The 24,592-nt window shown below is 48.4% G+C and overlaps 1 protein-coding gene across 1 annotated transcript in view; it reads left to right on the top strand.

The window, feature by feature from the left end:
* LOC147701976 (ketosamine-3-kinase-like) overlaps positions 1 to 24,592 on the top strand; it is a 268,222-nt gene that overhangs the window by 150,346 nt on the left and 93,284 nt on the right. The window contains exon 3 of the mRNA XM_086928734.1: positions 3,637 to 3,728. Within this exon, the coding sequence (XP_086784860.1) occupies positions 3,637 to 3,728 (92 nt within the window). The remainder of the gene's footprint in view (positions 1 to 3,636; positions 3,729 to 24,592) is intronic.

The raw sequence follows: 24,592 nt of genomic DNA, 5'->3' as shown, positions 1-24,592 counted from the left end.
TAAACGGAGGAGACCCTCAGCATTGCACGGAAGAGGCTGCAGGATCATCACATATCATGGCCAATGCCGGGAGAAGAGGTGGGAGGACACTCACGGATATGCTCATCAAAGGCCCCCCCAAGGGCGACAAGAACCCACCCTCCCCCAAGCCAAGCCATCTGCTGACCAGGGAGATTGAGAGGTCCCAATAACCAAATCCTTTCTCTAGGCACTGTTTAGCTCCCTGCGAGATGACTTCCATGTGCTGAAACAAGACATGGCCGGTGAACACCGGGAACTCCGCCGAGACGTGGATGATTTGGGCGAACGGGTGGCAGCTATTGAAGAGGCGGAGCAGTCAATGGGCGACGAAGTGGAACAGCTGCAGCAGGAGCTTATTCGTCTTCGCGACCAGCAGGTGGACATACAGGCGCACGTGGAGGACCTTGAAAATAGGTCCAGAACGAACAACATCAGGGTTCGAGGTGTGCCTCTTAAAGCAGAAGGAGAGAGCGTTGTGAGCTTCCTGTAGGACATGTTTCGGGACATTTTGGGTGAGGCCTAGGACTTCGACTTTTGCATCGACAGGGCGCAAAGAGTCGGCCTGGCACACCGGCGCCTACTCCTCCTCCCGACATTTTGGCCTTCCTCCCGGACTTCCCCTTGAAGGGGAGAGTCTTGCGGGAAGCGCGACAAAAGCAACCTCTAAAATACCTTGGGCAACCAGTGGCGCACTACCAGGACCTCTCAGCCATCACTCTACACAAACAAAAAGCCTTTAAAGTGGTCACCACATTCCTGCGAGATAAGGTGGTCCCTTATTCGTGGGGTCACCTCTTTAGGTTGATCTTCAAATGGAATGGGGCTTTGCATCAGATGCGATCGCTACAGGAGACCTGCTCCCTGCTGGGTATCGAACTCAACGAGGACGCTTCATCCTTGGACACTTCACGGCTCCCATCTCCAGCTCATCATCGGCGCCCATCAGAGAGTGGGTGCAAAGGGTTACCCGCAAGCGCTTGCCTAAGGCGTCCATGAAACCGTATCCTTCTACAATGGCCTGGTAGCAGGCTCTGGCTGTCCAAGAGGTGTCCAAGGACACAGTATCGGCAGAGTGCTCTTGCGGAGTGAGGGGACTATACTGCAACACGGTCATGCAAGTTGGGGGGGATGGGCGGGGGGCCGGAAGGGTCGCCATTGCCACACGTTCCCTCACACACCTTCACCACAGGCCTGAACTGTGTGTTAACTGGCCTGGGACTATGACGAAACACTGGGGACTCCCTGTTGGGGTTAGGGAGGGGGGAGCGGTAGGGGGGTGGGGTTAGAGGAGGGGTCTGGGGGCGCTTGGTTAGAAGCAGAAGGAGAGAGCGTTGTGAGCTTCCTGCAGGACATGTTTCGGGACATTTTGGGAGAGGCCCAGGACATTCACGGAGGGGTCGGGTCGGTTGGTTGGAGGTTTGGGTGTTGGGGTTAGGGAGGGGGTGGTATGAGGGTTGGGCAGGGGGTGGGGTTCTGGGAGGGTGGAACCGGTGTGCAAAGGTTGGGGAAGATTTGTGGTGGGAAGGGTATGTGCTACAGAGTTGCGGCTGCCCACAGGCTTGACCCTACGTGATTTCCATTCATTGCCCTGTCATTGAGACAATCTGACATTGCACTATTTCTGAGTTCTTTCCTATGATCCAAGTCTTGACTCCCAATGTGAAAGAGTTAAATAACCCCATCAAGAGACGGGCTATTCTAAGCTACCTAGAGAATTCTGGGGCCTCTATTTGTCTTTTGCAGGAGACACACTTGCTACCAAAGGACTGGCACAGGATTAGGTCCAGGGCATTTCCCCACCAATTTTATTCCTCTTTTCTAGAGAAAAAGGGGGGAGGGGTGGCCATTCCACTTGCACAGCACTTTCAGGGCAGGGTTGGAGACAAAGTAGCAGAGACGAAAGGGAGATTATTGGCATACAGGTTCTGGGTGGGGGACACTTCCTTAGTTGTGGGTTCCATATATGCCCCGAATTCTGGACAGGAGCTCTTTCTAACTGACTCACTTTCAGAGGTCCTCTGTTACCATGATAGACAGATCCTACTTGGGGGGGATCTTAATATAGTTATGGACCCCGAGAAAGACAGGGCAGGCCACAGACACAGGGCTACAGGCTCGATTTCCATTGCAGGGGCAGCGTGGCTCTGGGAGAGAGGTCTGGTAGATATATGGAGGGAAGCACACCCTCACAGCACACAATACTCTTTTTATTCCCATGTCCATCATACGTATGCTCGCCTGGATCATTTTATAGGGTCTACCGAACTTAAAACCTTGGTCCGGTCGGTGGAGAGGGAAGTGGCGGCTGCGAGAGTCATTGTTACAGCGACCGGATACCTGCTGGCAGGTGCAGAAGTGCATAACCGATTACTTAGCATCCAACGACACCGCTGACACCCCATTATCGGCCCTTTGGCATCTAACACCTGCTAGACTGCATCAAATGAATCCAGACCGAAGCTCTGAATGTTGGAGGGGCTGTGGGGTGACGGACACCCTGACACACATTCTCTGGGAGTGTAGGGAAGTACAGGGGTTCTGGGAGGAGGTGCTGAAAGACGTGGATACTTACTTCGACACAGAGGTCCCCCGATTCCCGGCATACACCCTTTTAGGCCTGCCCAACGCGCTCACCTTTCCACTCAAGTCCATGCGTGTGAGGCAGATGGGTCTGGCCCTGGGCGCAGCTGTTCACCATATCTTATCCCTTTGGGGTACTACGACTCGCCCCTCACACTGGGTGGCTGCATAAGCTATGGTACATCATTGGTATGGAGCGCATACAAGCCACCATCACGAATTCGTCTGCATCATTCCACATGGTTTGGAAACCGCTCCTCTCTCTGCTAGCGCAGAAGTTCAATTAGGTGACCTTCCCCAAGTACCTGCGAGTGCTCCGACTTACAGACATTCCGCCCTCTGCAGATACATCTCAAAAGGCGTAAACCATTGCTCCTCTATGGCGCACGGCACACCGGTTCCCGGGGTGGGGGGACAGTTGGGCTGGGGGGTGTTGGGGTGGGAGGGGGGTTTTGGACAGGTATGTTTCCAGGAGAAGGCCCTTTATTATTGTCTGTACCACCATTGATCCACATGGCCCTGGGACAGTCATTGTACCTCTTTACTGGGACTGGCTAGCTGGGTTGCTTATTACACAAGCAGAGTTTGAATGCTTCTGTTCATGATTGCACCAACTGTGTTATATTTGGGTCATTGGGTACTTTTCGTTGATTACCTTTGTCTGCTTAAAATCAATAAAATAAAGTTATTAAAAAAAAAGTAATTTAACTCACTAGTAGACTCGATGATCTGGAGCAAAATATTAACCAGTGTGATAGTGAAAGGTTTTCATAGATGAGGGCATGCACAGATGAAACCCAAAGTTTAAAAAACACCAGGGGGGTAGAAGGTGTCCCATGGTAGGGAAAGCTTCATTCAAGATCATCATCCATGTTTGTGTATAAAGTGATGCCAGATGTTATAGCAAGTGTTATATAATTTATACAGTGGTAATAGATTGGCAGGAAGAAATTAGATTTTTTTATCAATGTATTGATTATAGTATGGGGTCAAGACAACAAGGTAAATAACTGTAAATGTATGTAATTGTCACAGGCAGTCAGCAATGCTCGGAGAACAGATAGCCGACCTACACCTGCACAACCAGAAACTTGGAGAGAAGTTGAAGAAACAGGAGAACACAATTGGTACAGTAATCTTGCTCTCAGTCTCACATTGTTGAGATGGGAATGTCTCCTGCATGATATACGTGTGTACCCCTGTCCTGAGTGCCAGACTGCAAGTGAATCAGGTATCCTGAAGCAGAGGCCTTAGCCTGTTTATGGCAATGCGATGCCCGCAACCTGTTCTATGAGCACTGTGTGCCCTCATAGCTGATAAAAGGACTACTGCCCATGACCAGGGTAGTCACATAAAGTGATTGTGGCAGCAAACCTAGTTTTGTGAATCATTAGTATGACCAGACCTTTTTCTGTGTCCAAGGTGAGTGTGATCTACTGACCCCCCTTATACTTAAACACAAGATCTTTGCACTGAAACCAGGGGTGCTTGTCGGGTGCATGTGTGTGCAGTGAAGCAGGAACACATATGTGGTAGCATTGGTGGGTCCTCCGCTAAAGCCAGAGGAACGTCACTCCACTGCTAATTGAACTGTGAAAACAATAAAAATAAAATAAAAAGATAATAACAAGCCTTTATTATCATTTTATTTTTCTGCGAAGGATTGTGGCCGGGTGGGGGCGGGGCTGAGCAGAGTGAGGAGTGGTTTTTGCACTACCAAAGTAAGCACAATCACGTGCACTTAGAACGTTCTCGATGGGGCTGTGTTGCACAGCCCCGTGGAGAATATGCTCAGGCTTCCAGGTACTGCCTGAGCGGCCAAACAGGCCACCCAGACCAATCACAAGTTGCTCATGCCGCGTCGTGATTGACTGGGAGAGTCTGGAGCCTGGGTCCCTACAGTGCTGGTGAGGACATAGGAGAGGCGTGCAGTAATGGCGGCAAATAAGTACATTTAAAAAAAAGTTTTTTATCCAGTTCCCTCCACCAACCACTGGTTCCTAAACAGCCGCCACTGTGTGGTAGTATGCCTTTGTGTGTGGTGAGAGTTTGAGTGCTGGAACCAGTGGGGTCCATTTCGCATGTTTCCTGGTTTAGCATGGCTCAAAAGGGAGGGTGGATGTAGCTTCCTCAGACAGTGGAAGTGTATTGCCTGCATTACTCTGACTTGGGTGGAGAACCAGACAGGGAAATGAAGGAGGCTGAGGCAATGATGGTGAATTTCAATGGTTTTGTTAGTAAAAAACAGCATGTTTTAACTGACATTTTCAACTAACTATAATGTGCCTTAATCATTATATATATATATATATATATATATATATATATGTATATATATGTATATATATATATATATATATATATATATATATATATATATATATATATATATATATATATATTACCTACTGGCGATAGCCAGTAGGTATATATAGTTAGGATTTTTTCTCTATGGAACTTTTGAAAATTCTATGTCTAATAACTTTGGCGTTTGTGGACGGAATTGGCTGAAATTTTCAGGAAAATGGCACATTTTGTTTCTGAGCAGCTCCTGAAAATTTGGGGGGGTCGTCAAGGGGGGGTCGAGAAAAAAGGGGGGTCCCAAAACGCGTTTTTCCCATTCATTTTTCCATAGGGCGGTTGGACTCACTTTTAGCCCGAACGGCTGAATGGATTTCCACGAAACTTGGCAAAATTGTAGGGACTGTTAGCCCGATGTGCCTTTGCTAGGTCTCAACATATGTGCTTCAGTGGATTTTGAGAAATTAACGTTTAAATCAAGATATATATCTGTAACAGCGCTCCGGGCAGCGATCCGGTTAGCGAACTTTTCGCGTATCGGAACTTTGCGATGCGAAGCTGATTGGCCCTCCGGTGTCTGTCAACATTCTAAACAGTCCGGAGCGGCCGCCATCTTGTCTCTCGGTAGGATCGAGAGACAAGAGGAGGCCAAAACAAAGGGGGAAATGAAGGAAAGGGGGCAAGGTAGACCCCTTCTGACCCCCTAGGATTGATGAGGGGGATATTATAGAGCCACGCGGGGCCCCAAAAAAAAAAAAAAAAATCCGATTTTTTTCGCCGTAGAGACGCGTCTTGGTAAGCGAACCGGGCAGCTAACCGGGAAGCTAACCGGCAGTGTAACGGGAGTCTGAGGAGTAGCTGATTGGCTGTCAACATTGTAAACAGTCCGGAGCGGCCGCCATCTTGTCTCTCGGTAGGATCGAGAGACAAGAGGAGACCAAAACAAAGGGGGAAATGAAGGAAAGAGGGCAAGGTAGACCCCTTCTGACCCCATAGGATTGATGAGGGGGATATTATAAAGCCACGCGGGGCCAAAAAAAAAAAAAATCCGATTTTTTCGCCGTAGAGACGCGTCTTGGTACGCGAACCGGGCAGCTAACCAGACAGCTAACCGGGAAGCTAACCGGCAGTGTAACGGGAGTCTGAGGAGTAGCTGATTGGCTGTCAACATTGTAAACAGTCCGGAGCGGCCGCCATCTTGTCCCTCGGTAGGATCGAGAGACAAGAGGTGGAAAAAAAAAAGGTGTAAATGAATGAAAGGGGTAAGGCAGACCCCTCCTGAACCCCTAGGATTGATGAGGGGGCTATTAAAGTTCCCTGCGGGGCAAAAGAAAAAAAAATTGCGATTTTTCGCGGTAAAGGTGCTTCCTGGTACGTTAACCGGGCAGCTAACCGGCAGCGTAACGGGAGTCCGACATATTGTGTTTTTTGAACGTTTGTGATATGTGCACGTGTGGATTTTGTCTAATTAAGGTTAAAAAAATATATATATATCTTTAAGCGTGTTCTGGCGCGCTTACGTTTTGGGTTTGGTTTGCGCTGCAGAGACGATACGTCACGGTTATGCGATGCATCATGAGGCGTCTCACGGGCTACGTGATACGTCACTTAATAAAGAATATATTTTACAGCTATAGATATTAGCTTTTAAAAAACCAATGAAATTCACAGAAAAAACCATAGGTTATAGACCATATATAGTTAGGAATTTGCATTTACAAAACCTTGAAAATTCACTGAAAAAACCATAGGTTATAGACCATATATAGTTAGGGATTAGCATTTAAAAACACCTTATTTTATTTGCACAAAACCATTGAAATTCCATATATAGTTAGTTGCACTAACTATATATCGCGGACCCGCAATCCACTGCTAATGATGTCACATATTACATCATTCATGACATGGTCAGTGACATCACTGATGACATCACTGATGACATCTCAAATGACATCACTGATGACATCACTGATGACATCTCAAATGACATCACTGATGACATCACTGACATCTCATTTGACATTACTGATTACATCACTGATGATATCATTTATGTGATAATACATCTTCAGACTCTAATATAACCTTAGATACACTCAGTGTAAACAGGCACTCACAGACTGTCACACATCCATGGAGTTACTCACACACCTAGTCAGTCATGCAAAGAATCAATCACATCTCCATTTCCTCAACTATACAGTTATACACACCTTACTTATTCAAACATATAGTAACACATATTTACTCTCTTATACAATCCTTGATACAAGTTCACAATGATTCATACAGCCACTCACACATTCACTGGCTCTTATGTTCAGTTATTTATATATGTCAACTCTCACATGGAGTGTGTTTTACATATGTACTTACTTTGACATGTAGCACTGAGATATCCATTCACTCACCAATATACTCATGCACACAGTCAACTGTCCATACAGCTGTTTCTACATGCACTTTTGAACCCATACACCTAGGGAATCAACTGCTCACACATCTATGCACAGAGTTATACACCTCCCAACCACCCACACACATACTCAGTCTCCCATACAAATACTTGGGCAACCATTCAATAACCCATATAGTTACTGATATAGCTACTGATTTAAACATGCAGCAGTTTACAGAACAACATAAATAATGATTGCCAAATTAAGACACTTTAATCACTAACCCATACACTCAGTGAGACACATTTAATCATTCTCTCATACAGTCAGTCATGCACCTACTAAATCCTTCATCCAGACACTTATACATCCACTCATTCTTCAATATGTAAGACATATTTTAACTTTACAGAAACATACAGTCACTGGGTGTTGTCATCAGTGATGTCATCAGTGATGTTATTTGAGATGTCATCAGTGATGTCATCAGTGATGTCACTGACCATGTCATGAATGATGTAATATGTGACATCATTAGCAGTGGATTGCAGGTCCGCGATATATAGTTAGTGCAACTAACTATATATGGAATTTCAATGGTTTTGTGCAAATAAAATAAGGTTTTTTAAATGCTAATCCCTAACTATATATGGTCTATAACCTATGGTTTTTTCAGTGAATTTTCAAGGTTTTGTAAATGCAAATTCCTAACTATATATGGTCTATAACCTATGGTTTTTTCTGTGAATATATATATATATATATCCCAATCTGATGCCTGTGTATAGAGGAGCCTCACGCCAGGATATGCTGTTGCCACAATCAGCTTTATTGGAGGGGTTGAAGCGGGGCACACACCAGCAATGCCTCACAAAATTAAAGTTCAGCCTGACGCGTTTCGTGGTCATTCCACTTTTTCAAAGGCTCACGAACAGAAGAGGCAGCAGCACAGCACTTGAAAGCACCACTCAATTATCCGACCCCGCCTTCATGGGCGTAGCCCTTCCAGCGGCACTCTGGTCTTTGTAGTGCTTCATATTTCTCCAGTGAGCAGCTGCGCTAATGCCCCCCTAAATTGTCAAATATGCTACCACAGTGGGCCGTGGGACATGGCTCAAGTCCCCGCTTACCAAGTCTTCCTCCAAAAGCCCGGCTCCTGTCCCATAAGTAGCGGCGCTTTACACGTCGTTGCAGGAACAGAATGCCGATTTTTGAAGGACAATAATGTGCAGCGAGGACTCAAGCCAGGCCCTACGACCCACTTGGGGACAATGCAAGCTTATTTGGGTGAACAAGCGTGGCCGCTCACTGCAGAAACATTGTGGGCACTACAACGACCATCGGGCCGCAGTCGTGGCCACGCCCCCATTGGGGCGGAGTATGAAATACAACGGTGCCATCATGGAATTTGCTGCGCTGCTCTCTCAGCAGTTACCTGGCCTTTGAAGAAGTGTGCATAACACGAAACGCGTCGGCTAGAATGGAACAATGATGTGAGGCATGGCGGCTGGTCTTCGATGCTCCCTTCATGAATAAATGTGGCGACAGAAATTACCTGTTCGTGGGCTCTCTTTACACAGGCAACTCTTTGGGATGTTTAACGGCTAGCCTGAGCCGTGGAGTAGCTCCGGTGTTGTTGAGACACCCATGCGGTGACGCCAACCGACGCCACCGTTTATGGAACAGAATGCCGATTTTTGAAGGACAATAATGTGCAGCGAGGACTCAAGCCAGGCCCTACGACCCACTTGGGGACAATGCAAGCTTATTTGGGTGAACAAGCGTGGCCGCTCACTGCAGAAACATTGTGGGCACTACAACGACCATCGGGCCGCAGTCGTGGCCACGCCCCCATTGGGGCGGAGTATGAAATACAACGGTGCCATCATGGAATTTGCTGCGCTGCTCTCTCAGCAGTTACCTGGCCTTTGAAGAAGTGTGCATAACACGAAACGCGTCGGCTAGAATGGAACAATGATGTGAGGCATGGCAGCTGGTCTTCGATGCTCCCTTCATGAATAAATGTGGCGACAGAAATTACCTGTTCGTGGGCTCTCTTTACACAGGCAACTCTTTGGGATGATTAACGGCTAGCCTGAGCCGTGGAGTAGCTCCGGTGTTGTTGAGACACCCATGCGGTGACGCCAACCGACGCCACCGTTTATGGAACAGAATGCCGATTTTTGAAGGACAATAATGTGCAGCGAGGACTCAAGCCAGGCCCTACGACCCACTTGGGGACAATGCAAGCTTATTTGGGTGAACAAGCGTGGCCGCTCACTGCAGAAACATTGTGGGCACTACAACGACCATCGGGCCGCAGTCGTGGCCACGCCCCCATTGGGGCGGAGTATGAAATACAACGGTGCCATCATGGAATTTGCTGCGCTGCTCTCTCAGGAGTTACCTGGCCTTTGAAGAAGTGTGCATAACACGAAACGCGTCGGCTAGAATGGAACAATGATGTGAGGCATGGCGGCTGGTCTTCGATGCTCCCTTCATGAATAAATGTGGCGACAGAAATTACCTGTTCGTGGGCTCTCTTTACACAGGCAACTCTTTGGGATGTTTAACGGCTAGCCTGAGCCGTGGAGTAGCTCCGGTGTTGTTGAGAAACCCATGCGGTGACGCCAACCGACGCCACCGTTTATGGAACAGAATGCCGATTTTTGAAGGACAATAATGTGCAGCGAGGACTCAAGCCAGGCCCTACGACCCACTTGGGGACAATGCAAGCTTATTTGGGTGAACAAGCGTGGCCGCTCACTGCAGAAACATTGTGGGCACTACAACGACCATCGGGCCGCAGTCGTGGCCACGCCCCGATTGGGGCGGAGTATGAAATACAACGGTGCCATCATGGAATTTGCTGCGCTGCTCTCTCAGCAGTTACCTGGCCTTTGAAGAAGTGTGCATAACACGAAACGCGTCGGCTAGAATGGAACAATGATGTGAGGCATGGCGGCTGGTCTTCGATGCTCCCTTCATGAATAAATGTGGCGACAGAAATTACCTGTTCGTGGGCTCTCTTTACACAGGCAACTCTTTGGGATGTTTAACGGCTAGCCTGAGCCGTGGAGTAGCTCCGGTGTTGTTGAGACACCCATGCGGTGACGCCAACCGACGCCACCGTTTATGGAACAGAATGCCGATTTTTGAAGGACAATAATGTGCAGCGAGGACTCAAGCCAGGCCCTACGACCCACTTGGGGACAATGCAAGCTTATTTGGGTGAACAAGCGTGGCCTCTCACTGCAGAAACATTGTGGGCACTACAACGACCATCGGGCCGCAGTAGTGGCCACGCCCCCATTGGGGCGGAGTATGAAATACAACGGTGCCATCAAGGAATTTGCTGCGCTGCTCTCTCAGCAGTTACCTGGCCTTTGAAGAAGTGTGCATAACACGAAACGCGTCGGCTAGAATGGAACCATGATGTGAGGCATGGCGGCTGGTCTTCGATGCTCCCTTCATGAATAAATGTGGCGACAGAAATTACCTGTTCATGGGCTCTCTTTACACAGGCAACTCTTTGGGATGTTTAACGGCTAGCCTGAGCCGTGGAGTAGCTCCGGTGTTGTTGAGACACCCATGCGGTGACGCCAACCGACGCCACCGTTTATGGAACAGAATGCCGATTTTTGAAGGACAATAATGTGCAGCGAGGACTCAAGCCAGGCCCTACGACCCACTTGGGGACAATGCAAGCTTATTTGGGTGAACAAGCGTGGCCGCTCACTGCAGAAACATTGTGGGCACTACAACGACCATCGGGCCGCAGTCGTGGCCACGCCCCCATTGGGGCGGAGTATGAAATACAACGGTGCCATCATGGAATTTGCTGCGCTGCTCTCTCAGCAGTTACCTGGCCTTTGAAGAAGTGTGCATAACACGAAACGCGTCGGCTAGAATGGAACCATGATGTGAGGCATGGCGGCTGGTCTTCGATGCTCCCTTCATGAATAAATGTGGCGACAGAAATTACCTGTTCGTGGGCTCTCTTTACACAGGCAACTCTTTGGGATGTTTAACGGCTAGCCTGAGCCGTGGAGTAGCTCCGGTGTTGTTGAGACACCCATGCGGTGACGCCAACCGACGCCACCGTTTATGGAACAGAATGCCGATTTTTGAAGGACAATAATGTGCAGCGAGGACTCAAGCCAGGCCCTACGACCCACTTGGGGACAATGCAAGCTTATTTGGGTGAACAAGCGTGGCCGCTCACTGCAGAAACATTGTGGGCACTACAACGACCATCGGGCCGCAGTCGTGGCCACGCCCCCATTGGGGCGGAGTATGAAATACAACGGTGCCATCATGGAATTTGCTGCGCTGCTCTCTCAGCAGTTACCTGGCCTTTGAAGAAGTGTGCATAACACGAAACGCGTCGGCTAGAATGGAACAATGATGTGAGGCATGGCGGCTGGTCTTCGATGCTCCCTTCATGAATAAATGTGGCGACAGAAATTACCTGTTCGTGGGCTCTCTTTACACAGGCAACTCTTTGGGATGTTTAACGGCTAGCCTGAGCCGTGGAGTAGCTCCGGTGTTGTTGAGACACCCATGCGGTGACGCCAACCGACGCCACCGTTTATGGAACAGAATGCCGATTTTTGAAGGACAATAATGTGCAGCGAGGACTCAAGCCAGGCCCTACGACCCACTTGGGGACAATGCAAGCTTATTTGGGTGAACAAGCGTGGCCGCTCACTGCAGAAACATTGTGGGCACTACAACGACCATCGGGCCGCAGTCGTGGCCACGCCCCCATTGGGGCGGAGTATGAAATACAACGGTGCCATCATGGAATTTGCTGCGCTGCTCTCTCAGCAGTTACCTGGCCTTTGAAGAAGTGTGCATAACACGAAACGCGTCGGCTAGAATGGAACAATGATGTGAGGCATGGCGGCTGGTCTTCGATGCTCCCTTCATGAATAAATGTGGCGACAGAAATTACCTGTTCGTGGGCTCTCTTTACACAGGCAACTCTTTGGGATGTTTAACGGCTAGCCTGAGCCGTGGAGTAGCTCCGGTGTTGTTGAGACACCCATGCGGTGACGCCAACCGACGCCACCGTTTATGGAACAGAATGCCGATTTTTGAAGGACAATAATGTGCAGCGAGGACTCAAGCCAGGCCCTACGACCCACTTGGGGACAATGCAAGCTTATTTGGGTGAACAAGCGTGGCCGCTCACTGCAGAAACATTGTGGGCACTACAACGACCATCGGGCCGCAGTCGTGGCCACGCCCCCATTGGGGCGGAGTATGAAATACAACGGTGCCATCATGGAATTTGCTGCGCTGCTCTCTCAGCAGTTACCTGGCCTTTGAAGAAGTGTGCATAACACGAAACGCGTCGGCTAGAATGGAACAATGATGTGAGGCATGGCGGCTGGTCTTCGATTAACGGCTAGCCTGAGCCGTGGAGTAGCTCCGGTGTTGTTGAGACACCCATGCGGTGACGCCAACCGACGCCACCGTTTATGGAACAGAATGCCGATTTTTGAAGGACAATAATGTGCAGCGAGGACTCAAGCCAGGCCCTACGACCCACTTGGGGACAATGCAAGCTTATTTGGGTGAACAAGCGTGGCCGCTCACTGCAGAAACATTGTGGGCACTACAACGACCATCGGGCCGCAGTCGTGGCCACGCCCCCATTGGGGCGGAGTATGAAATACAACGGTGCCATCATGGAATTTGCTGCGCTGCTCTCTCAGCAGTTACCTGGCCTTTGAAGAAGTGTGCATAACACGAAACGCGTCGGCTAGAATGGAACAATGATGTGAGGCATGGCGGCTGGTCTTCGATGCTCCCTTCATGAATAAATGTGGCGACAGAAATTACCTGTTCGTGGGCTCTCTTTACACAGGCAACTCTTTGGGATGTTTAACGGCTAGCCTGAGCCGTGGAGTAGCTCCGGTGTTGTTGAGACACCCATGCGGTGACGCCAACCGACGCCACCGTTTATGGAACAGAATGCCGATTTTTGAAGGACAATAATGTGCAGCGAGGACTCAAGCCAGGCCCTACGACCCACTTGGGGACAATGCAAGCTTATTTGGGTGAACAAGCGTGGCCGCTCACTGCAGAAACATTGTGGGCACTACAACGACCATCGGGCCGCAGTCGTGGCCACGCCCCCATTGGGGCGGAGTATGAAATACAACGGTGCCATCATGGAATTTGCTGCGCTGCTCTCTCAGCAGTTACCTGGCCTTTGAAGAAGTGTGCATAACACGAAACGCGTCGGCTAGAATGGAACAATGATGTGAGGCATGGCCGCTGGTCTTCGATTAACGGCTAGCCTGAGCCGTGGAGTAGCTCCGGTGTTGTTGAGACACCCATGCGGTGACGCCAACCGACGCCACCGTTTATGGAACAGAATGCCGATTTTTGAAGGACAATAATGTGCAGCGAGGACTCAAGCCAGGCCCTACGACCCACTTGGGGACAATGCAAGCTTATTTGGGTGAACAAGCGTGGCCGCTCACTGCAGAAACATTGTGGGCACTACAACGACCATCGGGCCGCAGTCGTGGCCACGCCCCCATTGGGGCGGAGTATGAAATACAACGGTGCCATCATGGAATTTGCTGCGCTGCTCTCTCAGCAGTTACCTGGCCTTTGAAGAAGTGTGCATAACACGAAACGCGTCGGCTAGAATGGAACCATGATGTGAGGCATGGCGGCTGGTCTTCGATGCTCCCTTCATGAATAAATGTGGCGACAGAAATTACCTGTTCGTGGGCTCTCTTTACACAGGCAACTCTTTGGGATGTTTAACGGCTAGCCTGAGCCGTGGAGTAGCTCCGGTGTTGTTGAGACACCCATGCAGTGACGCCAACCGACGCCACCGTTTATGGAACAGAATGCCGATTTTTGAAGGACAATAATGTGCAGCGAGGACTCAAGCCAGGCCCTACGACCCACTTGGGGACAATGCAAGCTTATTTGGGTGAACAAGCGTGGCCGCTCACTGCAGAAACATTGTGGGCACTACAACGACCATCGGGCCGCAGTCGTGGCCACGCCCCGATTGGGGCGGAGTATGAAATACAACGGTGCCATCATGGAATTTGCTGCGCTGCTCTCTCAGCAGTTACCTGGCCTTTGAAGAAGTGTACATAACAAGAAACGCGTTGGCTAGAATGGAACAATGATGTGAGGCATGGCGGCTGGTCTTCGATGCTCCCTTCATGAATAAATGTGGCGACAGAAATTACCTGTTCGTGGGCTCTCTTTACACAGGCAACTCTTTGGGATGTTTAACGGCTAGCCTGAGCCGTGGAGTAGCTCCGGTGTTGTTGAGACACCCATGCGGTGACGCCAACCGACGCCACCGTTTATGGAACAGAATGCCGATTTTTGAAGGACAATAATGTGCAGCGAGGACTCAAGCCAGGCCCTACGACCCACTTGGGGACAATGCAAGCTTATTTGGGTGAACAAGCGCGGCCGCTCACTGCAGAAACATTGTGGGCACTACAACGACCATCGGGCCGCAGTCGTGGCCACGCCCCCATTGGGGCGGAGTATGAAATACAACGGTGCCATCATGGAATTTGCTGCGCTGCTCTCTCAGCAGTTACCTGGCCTTTGAAGAAGTGTGCATAACACGAAACGCGTCGGCTAGAATGGAACAATGATGTGAGGCATGGCGGCTGGTCTTCGATGCTCCCTTCATGAATAAATGTGGCGACAGAAATTACCTGTTCGTGGGCTCTCTTTACACAGGCAACTCTTTGGGATGTTTAACGGCTAGCCTGAGCCGTGGAGTAGCTCCGGTGTTGTTGAGACACCCATGCGGTGACGCCAACCGACGCCACCGTTTATGGAACAGAATGCCGATTTTTGAAGGACAATAATGTGCAGCGAGGACTCAAGCCAGGCCCTACGACCCACTTGGGGACAATGCAAGCTTATTTGGGTGAACAAGCGTGGCCGCTCACTGCAGAAACATTGTGGGCACTACAACGACCATCGGGCCGCAGTCGTGGCCACGCCCCCATTGGGGCGGAGTATGAAATACAACGGTGCCATCATGGAATTTGCTGCGCTGCTCTCTCAGCAGTTACCTGGCCTTTGAAGAAGTGTGCATAACACGAAACGCGTCGGCTAGAATGGAACCATGATGTGAGGCATGGCGGCTGGTCTTCGATGCTCCCTTCATGAATAAATGTGGCGACAGAAATTACCTGTTCGTGGGCTCTCTTTACACAGGCAACTCTTTGGGATGTTTAACGGCTAGCCTGAGCCGTGGAGTAGCTCCGGTGTTGTTGAGACACCCATGCGGTGACGCCAACCGACGCCACCGTTTATGGAACAGAATGCCGATTTTTGAAGGACAATAATGTGCAGCGAGGACTCAAGCCAGGCCCTACGACCCACTTGGGGACAATGCAAGCTTATTTGGGTGAACAAGCGTGGCCGCTCACTGCAGAAACATTGTGGGCACTACAACGACCATCGGGCCGCAGTCGTGGCCACGCCCCCATTGGGGCGGAGTATGAAATACAACGGTGCCATCATGGAATTTGCTGCGCTGCTCTCTCAGCAGTTACCTGGCCTTTGAAGAAGTGTGCATAACACGAAACGCGTCGGCTAGAATGGAACAATGATGTGAGGCATGGCGGCTGGTCTTCGATGCTCCCTTCATGAATAAATGTGGCGACAGAAATTACCTGTTCGTGGGCTCTCTTTACACAGGCAACTCTTTGGGATATATATATATATATATATATATATATACATATATATATATATATATATATTCACTGAAAAAACAATAGGTTTTAGGCCATATATAGTTAGGGATTAGCATTTACAAAACCTTAATTTACTCGCACAAAACCATAGAAATTCGCATATATAGTTAGATGCAATAACTATATATCGCGCACCCGCAACCCACTGCTGATGATGTCACATATTACATCATTCATGACATGGTCAGTGACATCACTGATGACATCACTGATGACATCTCAAATGACAACACCCAGTGACTGTATGTTTCTGTAAAGTTAAAATATGTCTTACATATTGAAGAATGAGTGGATGTATAAGTGTTTGGATGAAGGATTTAGTAGGTGCATGACTGACTGTATGAGAGAGTGATTAAATATGTCTCACTGAGTACATGGGTTAGTGACTAAACTGTCTTAATTTGTGCATCATTATTACTGTAGTTCTGTAAACTGCTGCATGTGTTGATCAGTAGCTATATGAGTAACTATATGGGTTATTGATTGGTTGCCCAAATATTTGTATGGGAGACTGAGTGTGTGTGTGGGGGTGGCTGGGAGGTGTGCGACTCTGTGCATAGATGTGTGAGCAGTTGATTCAGTAGATGTATGGGTTCAAAAGTGCATGTGAAAACAGCTTTATGGGCGGTTGACTGTGTGCATGAGTGTATTGGTGAGTGAATTGATATCTCAGTGCTACATGTCAAAGTAACTACATATGTAAAACACAGTACATGTAAGAATTGACATATATAAATAACTGCATAAGAGCCAGTGAATGTGTGAGTGGCTGTATGGATCATTGTGAACTTGTATCAGGGATTGTATAAGAGAGTAAATATGTGTTAGTATATGTTTGATTACGTAAGGTGTGTATAACTGTATAATAGAGGAAATGGAGGTGTGATTGATTCTTTGCATAACGGACTAGATGTGTGAGTAACTCCATGGATGAGTGACAGTCTGTGAGAGTCTGTTTACAATGATTGTATCTAAGATTATATTAGAGTCTGAAGAGGTTGATCGTATTATCACATGAATGATATCATCAGTGATGTGATCAGTAATGACAAATGAGATGTTATCAGTGATTTTACAAGTGATGTCATTTGAAATGTCATCAGTGATGTCATCAGTGATGTCACTGACCATGTCATGAATGATTTTATTTGAGATGTCATCAGTTTTGTCATCAGTGATGTCACTGACCATGTCATGAATGATGTAATATGTGACATCATCAGCAGTGGGTTGCGGGTGCGCGATATATAGTTATTGCATCTACCTATATATGCGAATTTCTATGGTTTTGTGCGAGTAAATTAAGGTTTTGTAAATGCTAATCCCTAACTATATATGGCCTAAAACCTATGGTTTTTTCAGTGAATTTCAATGGTTTTTTAATAGCAAATATCAAAAGCTGTCAAATGTCAAGTACATGATAGGTCAAAACTTTTTCATGTTTATGCACGCTGATGTGCTTTGAACGCTGCCCCCCCCTCTTTTCTCTTAGTAGTACTCTCTCTTTGCAGATAGTGAAGGGTAGTTAACGCAGGCCTTTGCCCCCGTTGTAATCCGTCGTGCCTGCTTGTGTCTCCATTTGATTGATTGTTATCCAAGCATTTACTGTTTTAGAATTGATTCTCTTTGGTTCATTCTCTATTTACAAACAAGCACAAAGTCGCAATACTCTGTTTAGTCTTTGCAGATAGTGAAAAATCGTGTAAAAAAACAAAAGTAATCGAGCAAAATCAGTAGGCCACTAATGGGATCTCTTTTTGACCTCGCTAAAATAGAAACATTAGGAACAACCCTTCATGAGAAATACGAAAATAGTGAGATGAACTGAGCTCCACACCATGAGGGCTGCAAGACAGCTCGGCTCCGCCACCCACCCCGCCCAAAACAACGATAAACTCTATGCAAATATTATAAATATATACAACACACCAGCAAAGTAACAGGGTAAAACATTTTATTAAATAACTATTTACATAACTATTTTATACTTTTTGTTGCCTGATCCGGCTAGCTCAATCGATCGAGCATGAAACTCATGCACTCTGATAGCAAGCGTTGCTGCTGATGCTATGCAGACAAAAACTGTTTTTCAGTTTGTACATTCATCAAGATTTTTCCATCCAAGGCTGGTTGAGAGTTTGTAGAACGATGGCTTCAGATTTTCAACATACGGTGTGGTGGCGCGGACTGGGAGGGGGCGCTTGGCTCCTGCCCCCTCCCCAAGTCGTGTTGCCCTGGTGTGGCCTAAGATCGCCCCGACATAGGCGGCCGGCTCCCGGGGTCCGGCGGAACTTTTTGCCTTTTGATGACTCTTCCATTCTGGACCTTGTCCCACAATCCGTTTGACCTGAAGACACGCTGTAGTGGGGCGCCCCTTTACCGTTTCAGTTGCCATTCCGCCCGCTTTTGCTACACTGTGCCTCTTCCGCCATTCAGCTGTTTACCGCCCGCTCTTGTGACTACAGCGTCTCGCTCACCATGTAGTTGAGTTGCTCCCGCTCTTGCGATGCAGCGATAGGCGGCTGCCACAGGACTCTCAAAATGGCGGCCGGCTCTTCAGATTTGGGCGTGATCCACTAAAATGGCCCTGGGACACCTTGGAACTCGGACGCTTGTCTACTAGGGCTTGGGCCCCACTCTCGAAAGCGTCCCCTGAGCCTTGAAGATTCTACAAAAGTCTTGGGGGCCCCCGACTCCCACAGGCTTCTGGTGGGGAGCGGCTGCCATGATTGCTCGTGGAATGGCCATGACTGAGCTACGAGATGGTGGTGCTCTCATGCTGACGCCAGCTTCAGTCTGAAACATCCAGAAACACTGTAGACTACCAATTCGATCAGTTCCGGTAGCGCCCCAACGTGACCCGGTAGGGAAGAGCTTGCCCTCCCCTCTTTGACTGATGGTCCTTATTGCCTGTCCATTCTCTTGTCATTTAACAGAACTTTTGAGACTGCTGAAAGGGGTTGTGTTCCGACCGCTGGTTGGTGGAGACATTTTGACTATATTCTGGACCTACGTTGTCGCGTAATGCGTTATATGACACGCCGCGTTAGCGCACCCGGAAGTGCTCCGGTGCGCGAAGCGCAGCTTCCCGGAAGCGATCCGGGGCGCGGCGCGTAACGTAAGCATAACAGGTCATGTGACTTGTTTATAAAACTTTTCATTGGTTCATTTTACTTTTGTTATTCTAATGATGAAAGGCTTGGTCATATGACCTAAAAATTACGCTTTTTATTGCTTTCGAACATTATTTTTTCTTAAACATATATGTTATAATGTTCCAGGCTAATGTACTTTCCCGGAAAATTTACAACTGTCCTGCAAGTAAAATATATTCCTTTTTCTAGAAAAAGGGCGTTTCTTCGTCCCATGACGGAGCCGTTGAGCAAAAGATGCTCGGCCTGCTGTCTTAGTCACCGATACGCCTGAATATCAGATTCTTATCGATCACTTTATGTTGCAGGAGTCGAAAACACAACAGCTCTTGACCATTTATCTTAACTGCGTTCCTGCGTATTATACCTTTTATCCGTCATGTAATTGGACTGCTTTATTTCACTTGCCTTTTACTGATTCGAAAACAGTGACTAAAATTAAAAACTTTACCAATGTAAATACTACTACCATGTTTTGTTTTAAAAACCTTTATTGTGAAAATGTCAGTATACAAATACGGGCCTATAACCACGTGGGCCAGCCACGGAGCAAACTGGAATCGTATATGATGAGGAGACATTTACACTGTAGAGGAACGTAACGAGCGGGCCATTAGGTTGCAAGAACTAAGGTGTCTAACAGTTGCGGAATCGGTGGACGTACATTTTGTAATTAAAATACGACAGGGCCACTTACAATAAAATTTTCTAGATATACATTTGCGGGCAAGTACCATGGGTGACGTTAATTCCAACTTACAATAGTACAGTAATCAATAACACATCAGAACTTAATATCAATAAGGATGTCGAAATAGTCAATCAATTCTCGTCCCCGCCCGCCATGTGCTTCAAAACTGCATACGTATCTCGTGATATCAAGGTTGTGCAACCAGTACACAACAAGGAGTTACGAGTCCCATTTATACCAGCGCCATTTTGGGCGAGGCCGGGCTGGTCCAGGATATAGTCAAAATGTCTCCACCAGCCAGCGGTCGGACCAGAACCCCTTTCGGCAGTCAAAAAAGGTTCAGTTAAATGACAACAGAAGAGATAGGCAACAAGAACCAACAGTCAAAAGAGGGGAGGACAAGATCTAAAGCCATTGTTCTACAAACTCTCAACCAGCCTTGGATGGAAAAATCCTGAAGAATGTACAAACTGAAAACCAGTTTTTGTCTGTATAGCATCACCAGCAACGCTTGAGTCAGCTTTGTGTGAAGCCGCCATTTTGATTCAATCAATAGCGTCCCCCTGCACACATTCAGGGACCTGGTCGTGTCTTCAGGTCAAACGGATTGTGGGACAAGATGCAGAAAGGAAAAGGAAAAAAGTTCCGCCGGACCTCGGGAGCCGGCCGCCTATGTCATGGGCGATCTTTGGCCACACCAGGGCAATAGTGAAGCTGCAGCAGGTGCAAATAAGCTTCAGACAGTGTTACAAACACTGCTCAGAACTCTCAACTATGGCACTCAACATCCAGGACTTGCCATCCGGGTCTTGGCGCCTTGTGCTGGTTCCGACCTATTCACACATCGGTCCACTACTGACACCACCTCATAAGCCAACGGGGCACCCCACGCCGACTTTCGGCGCAGCATTGTAGGATGGCCACACCAGTGCGGCAACTTGCTAGACACCACCTCGGTGCCATCCAGATCTCGGCGCGTTGTGCTGCCTTCGGCCTACTGTAGCCGCAAGTGCGGACGCAACTCAGCTGGATAGCGAGTGAAACACCAAGGGGCGCCCCTCTGCAGCCGAGGAGCCTCCATCTTGGGGGCGACGCACAGCATCCCATTGCTTTCCAATGCAGTCAGATCCTCAAACAGCCCCCACTGACTGACGCGACCTCACAGGCCAACGGGGTGCCCCACGCCGACTTTCGGCGCAGCATTGTAGGATGGCCACACCAGTGCAACTTGCTGGACACCACCTCGGTGCCATCCGGATCTTGGCGCGTTGTGCTGCCTTCGGCCTATTCGCACATCGGTCCGCTACTGACGCCGCCTCACGTGCCAACGGATTTTCTACGCTTTTTATAGCAGCGCGTAACGTAAGCATAACAGGTCATGTGACTTGTTTATAAAACTTTTCATTGGTTCATTTTACTTTTGGTTTCCTAATGATAGAAGGCTTGATCATATGACCTGAAAATAACACTTTTCATTGGATTAAAACATTTTTTTTTTCCCAAACGATGAAAGCCCCACCTTGTTTCTGGATGTTTCAGACTGAAGCTGGCGTCAGCATGAGACCACCACCATCTCGTGGCTCCGTCGTGGTCATTCCGCGAACAATCATGGCAGCCGCTCCCCACCGGAAGCCTGCAGGAGTCGGGGGCCCCCAAGACTTTTGTAAAATCTTCAAGGCTCAGGGGACATCCGAGTTCCAAGGTGTCCCAGGGCCATTTTAGCGGACCAGGCCCAAATCCGAAGAGCCGTCCGCCATTTTAAGAGTCCTGTGGCAGCCGCCTATCGCTGCACCGCAAGAGTGGGCGCAACTCAACTACATGGTGAGCGAGACGCTGTAGCCGCAAGAGCGGGCGATAAACAGCTGAATGGAGAATGAGGCACAGTGTAGCAAAAGCGGGCGGAATGGCAACTGAAACGGTAAAGAGGCGCCCCAGTACAGCAGACGAGCCTCCACCTGGGAGGCCCGGTCACGCCGCCCCCCCCCCCTTCCGGGGCGCCCCACGCCGTTTTTCGGAGCAGCATTGTAGGATGCCAAAACCAGTGCGACAACTTACTGGACATCACCTGGTTGCCATCCACATCTCAGCGCGTTCTGCTGCCTTGGGACTATTCGCACAACAGACCGCTACTGACAAGGCCTCCACCCGCACCAACCGGGACGCCCCACGCCGTTTTTCGGAGCTGCATTGTAGGATACCAAAAACCAGTGCGGCACCCAGGTAACATCACCTGGGTGCCGTCCAGAACTCAGCACGTTGTGCTGCCTTGGGACTATTCGCACAAAACACAGCTACTGACCATTGTTACTTCATTTTAAAAAAATGTTTAAATGTATTTACTGTTTTTGTTGCGTTGTATATATTTATAAGTTATTAAAATGTTATAATCCTACTACTTTGTTGGAGTGCTATATATTTTTAATGTGACACATAATTGTAAAAACTTTGATGTACAAAGAGGCATCCCTGGAATCTTCCGCTTCAGGCTCGGACCCACACACCCTCACAGTGAGAATCCCCTCCCCAAGCACAATACAGGATGGTTATCAGATAGTAGGAACGCGTGTGGTGTGACGGATCTCATCGGGTGGGGGCCTTGATCTACTGTAACTCCTTTGAAGAGGGGTGATTCTCTACAGCTGGGGCCATAAACTACACCTGCAGGGCTACGTGATAGCCTGGGACCGGCCTGGACAATCGGACACAGAGGAAGAGCAGTGTCAGAGGGTGCGGTAGTGAATAGGGTGAAAGGGAGGTGTCGGGCGGGCACAGGGTGTGATTCTCAGAGAAGAACAGCGTAGATGGGAGGAGGTTTCTGGCCCATGCATGAGAGAGAGAGAGCGGGGGTGACCAGTGCGTGGGGGAGATGCTTACGAGGGTGGGGAGCCATGCTGAGGATCGGCGGCGTGCAGAGAGTGGGTCTGGTCAAGGCATCTAAAATGGCTGCCGTGCTCAACAAAAGTGTGGCATTGTAAAAAAGGCAAGATGGCGCAGACAATGTTTATCAATAAGGATTAATTTATAACAATTATTTTTAACAAAATATTTAATCGCAGTGACAAAATGGCGGTCAACAGTTCCTGATTTCCATCTAATCAAACGTTAACAGACGTCACGCAGCAAAAAAAAAAAAAGACGCTCACGAACAGCGCAGATGGGAGGAGGTTTCTGGCACATGCATGAGAGAGAGAGCGGGGGTGACCAGTGCGTGGGGGAGATGCTTGCGAGGGTGGGGAGCCATACTGAGGATCGGCGGCGTGCAGAGAGTGGGTCTGGTCAAGGCATCTAAAATGGCTGCCGTGCTCAACAAAAGTGTGGCATTGCAAAAAAGGCAAGATGGCGCAGACAATGTTTATCAATAAGGATTAATTTATAACAATTATTTTTAACAAAATATTTACTCGCAGTGACAAAATGGCGGTCAACAGTTCCTGATTTCCATCGAATCGAACGTTAACAGACGTCACGCAGCAAAAAAAAAAAACGCTCACGCACAGCCGCTGGAAGACATGTATCAACATATATGAGCCTCCTCAGCCACCCTCAGAAAACATAAGGGGTCAGGATACGTCTCCCGTACCCCCTTATACCTAGTAATTTAATTAAATCGAAACACAAAATGGCAAATTCACGTTTTGCTACCAGTTTGCAACCCGGTTCGCGAACCGAGAAGCGCTTCTACCGCGAAAAATCAAATTTTTATTATTTGCCCCACGGGACCCTTTAATAACCCCAACATCATTCCTAGGGGGTCAAGAAGGATCTTCTTGCCCCCTTTCATTAAATTCCCCCTTCGTTTTTCTCCTCCTCTTGTCTCTCGATCCTACCGAGAGACAAGATGGCGGCCGCACCGGACTGTTTAGAATGTTGACAGACACCGGAGAGCCAATCAGCTTCGCTACGCAAAGCTCCGTTACGCGAAAAGTACGCGATCTGGTGCGCTATCTGGGACGCTGTCACAGATATATCTGTTTTTTTAAACGTTAATTTCTCAAAATCCACTGGAGCACATATATTGAGACCCAGCAAAGGCACATCGGGCTAACAGTCCCTATAATTTTGACAAGTTTCGTGTAAATCCATTTAGCCGTTCAAGCTAAAAGTGAGGCCAAAGGCCCTATGGAAAAATGAATGGAAAAAACGCGTTTTGGGACCCCCCTTTTTTCTCGGCCCCCCCCTTGACGGAACCCCCCCAAATTTTCAGGGGCTGCTCAGAAACAAAATGTGCCATTTTCCTGAAAATTTCAGCCGATTCCGTCCACAAACGCCAAAGTTATTAGACATAGAATTTTCAAAAGTTCCATAGAGAAAAAATCCTACCTATATATACCTACTGGCTATCGCCAGTAGGTAGTATATATATAATTCGAATCAGGAACCCATTCGAAAGGAGGCCACACGAGTTAACTCAGCTCCACTTATTTATTAACATCTTGCATGCAGGCTTCAATCCACAATGTGTGCTTCGAAAAAATAAAACGCCAGACGCGTTTCGAGAATACAGGCTCTCTTCTTCAGTGGCGTTTGAAACAGGTAAGACAGCACGATGCAAATTGCCATTTCATTTCAACAAGTTCCTGCCCCACTGGGCGTGGCCTCTGTTCAGGCCTTCTGGGATCTGTAGTGCTGTCAAGCGTATTCCCAATGTGGGTGCGCTGTTCTTACTGGAATTTT

The sequence above is a fragment of the Lissotriton vulgaris genome, chromosome 7 (assembly GCF_964263255.1).
Source record: "Lissotriton vulgaris chromosome 7, aLisVul1.2, whole genome shotgun sequence".
Lineage (NCBI taxonomy): Eukaryota > Metazoa > Chordata > Amphibia > Caudata > Salamandridae > Lissotriton > Lissotriton vulgaris.
This window is presented reverse-complemented; position numbering and strand designations above follow the sequence as displayed.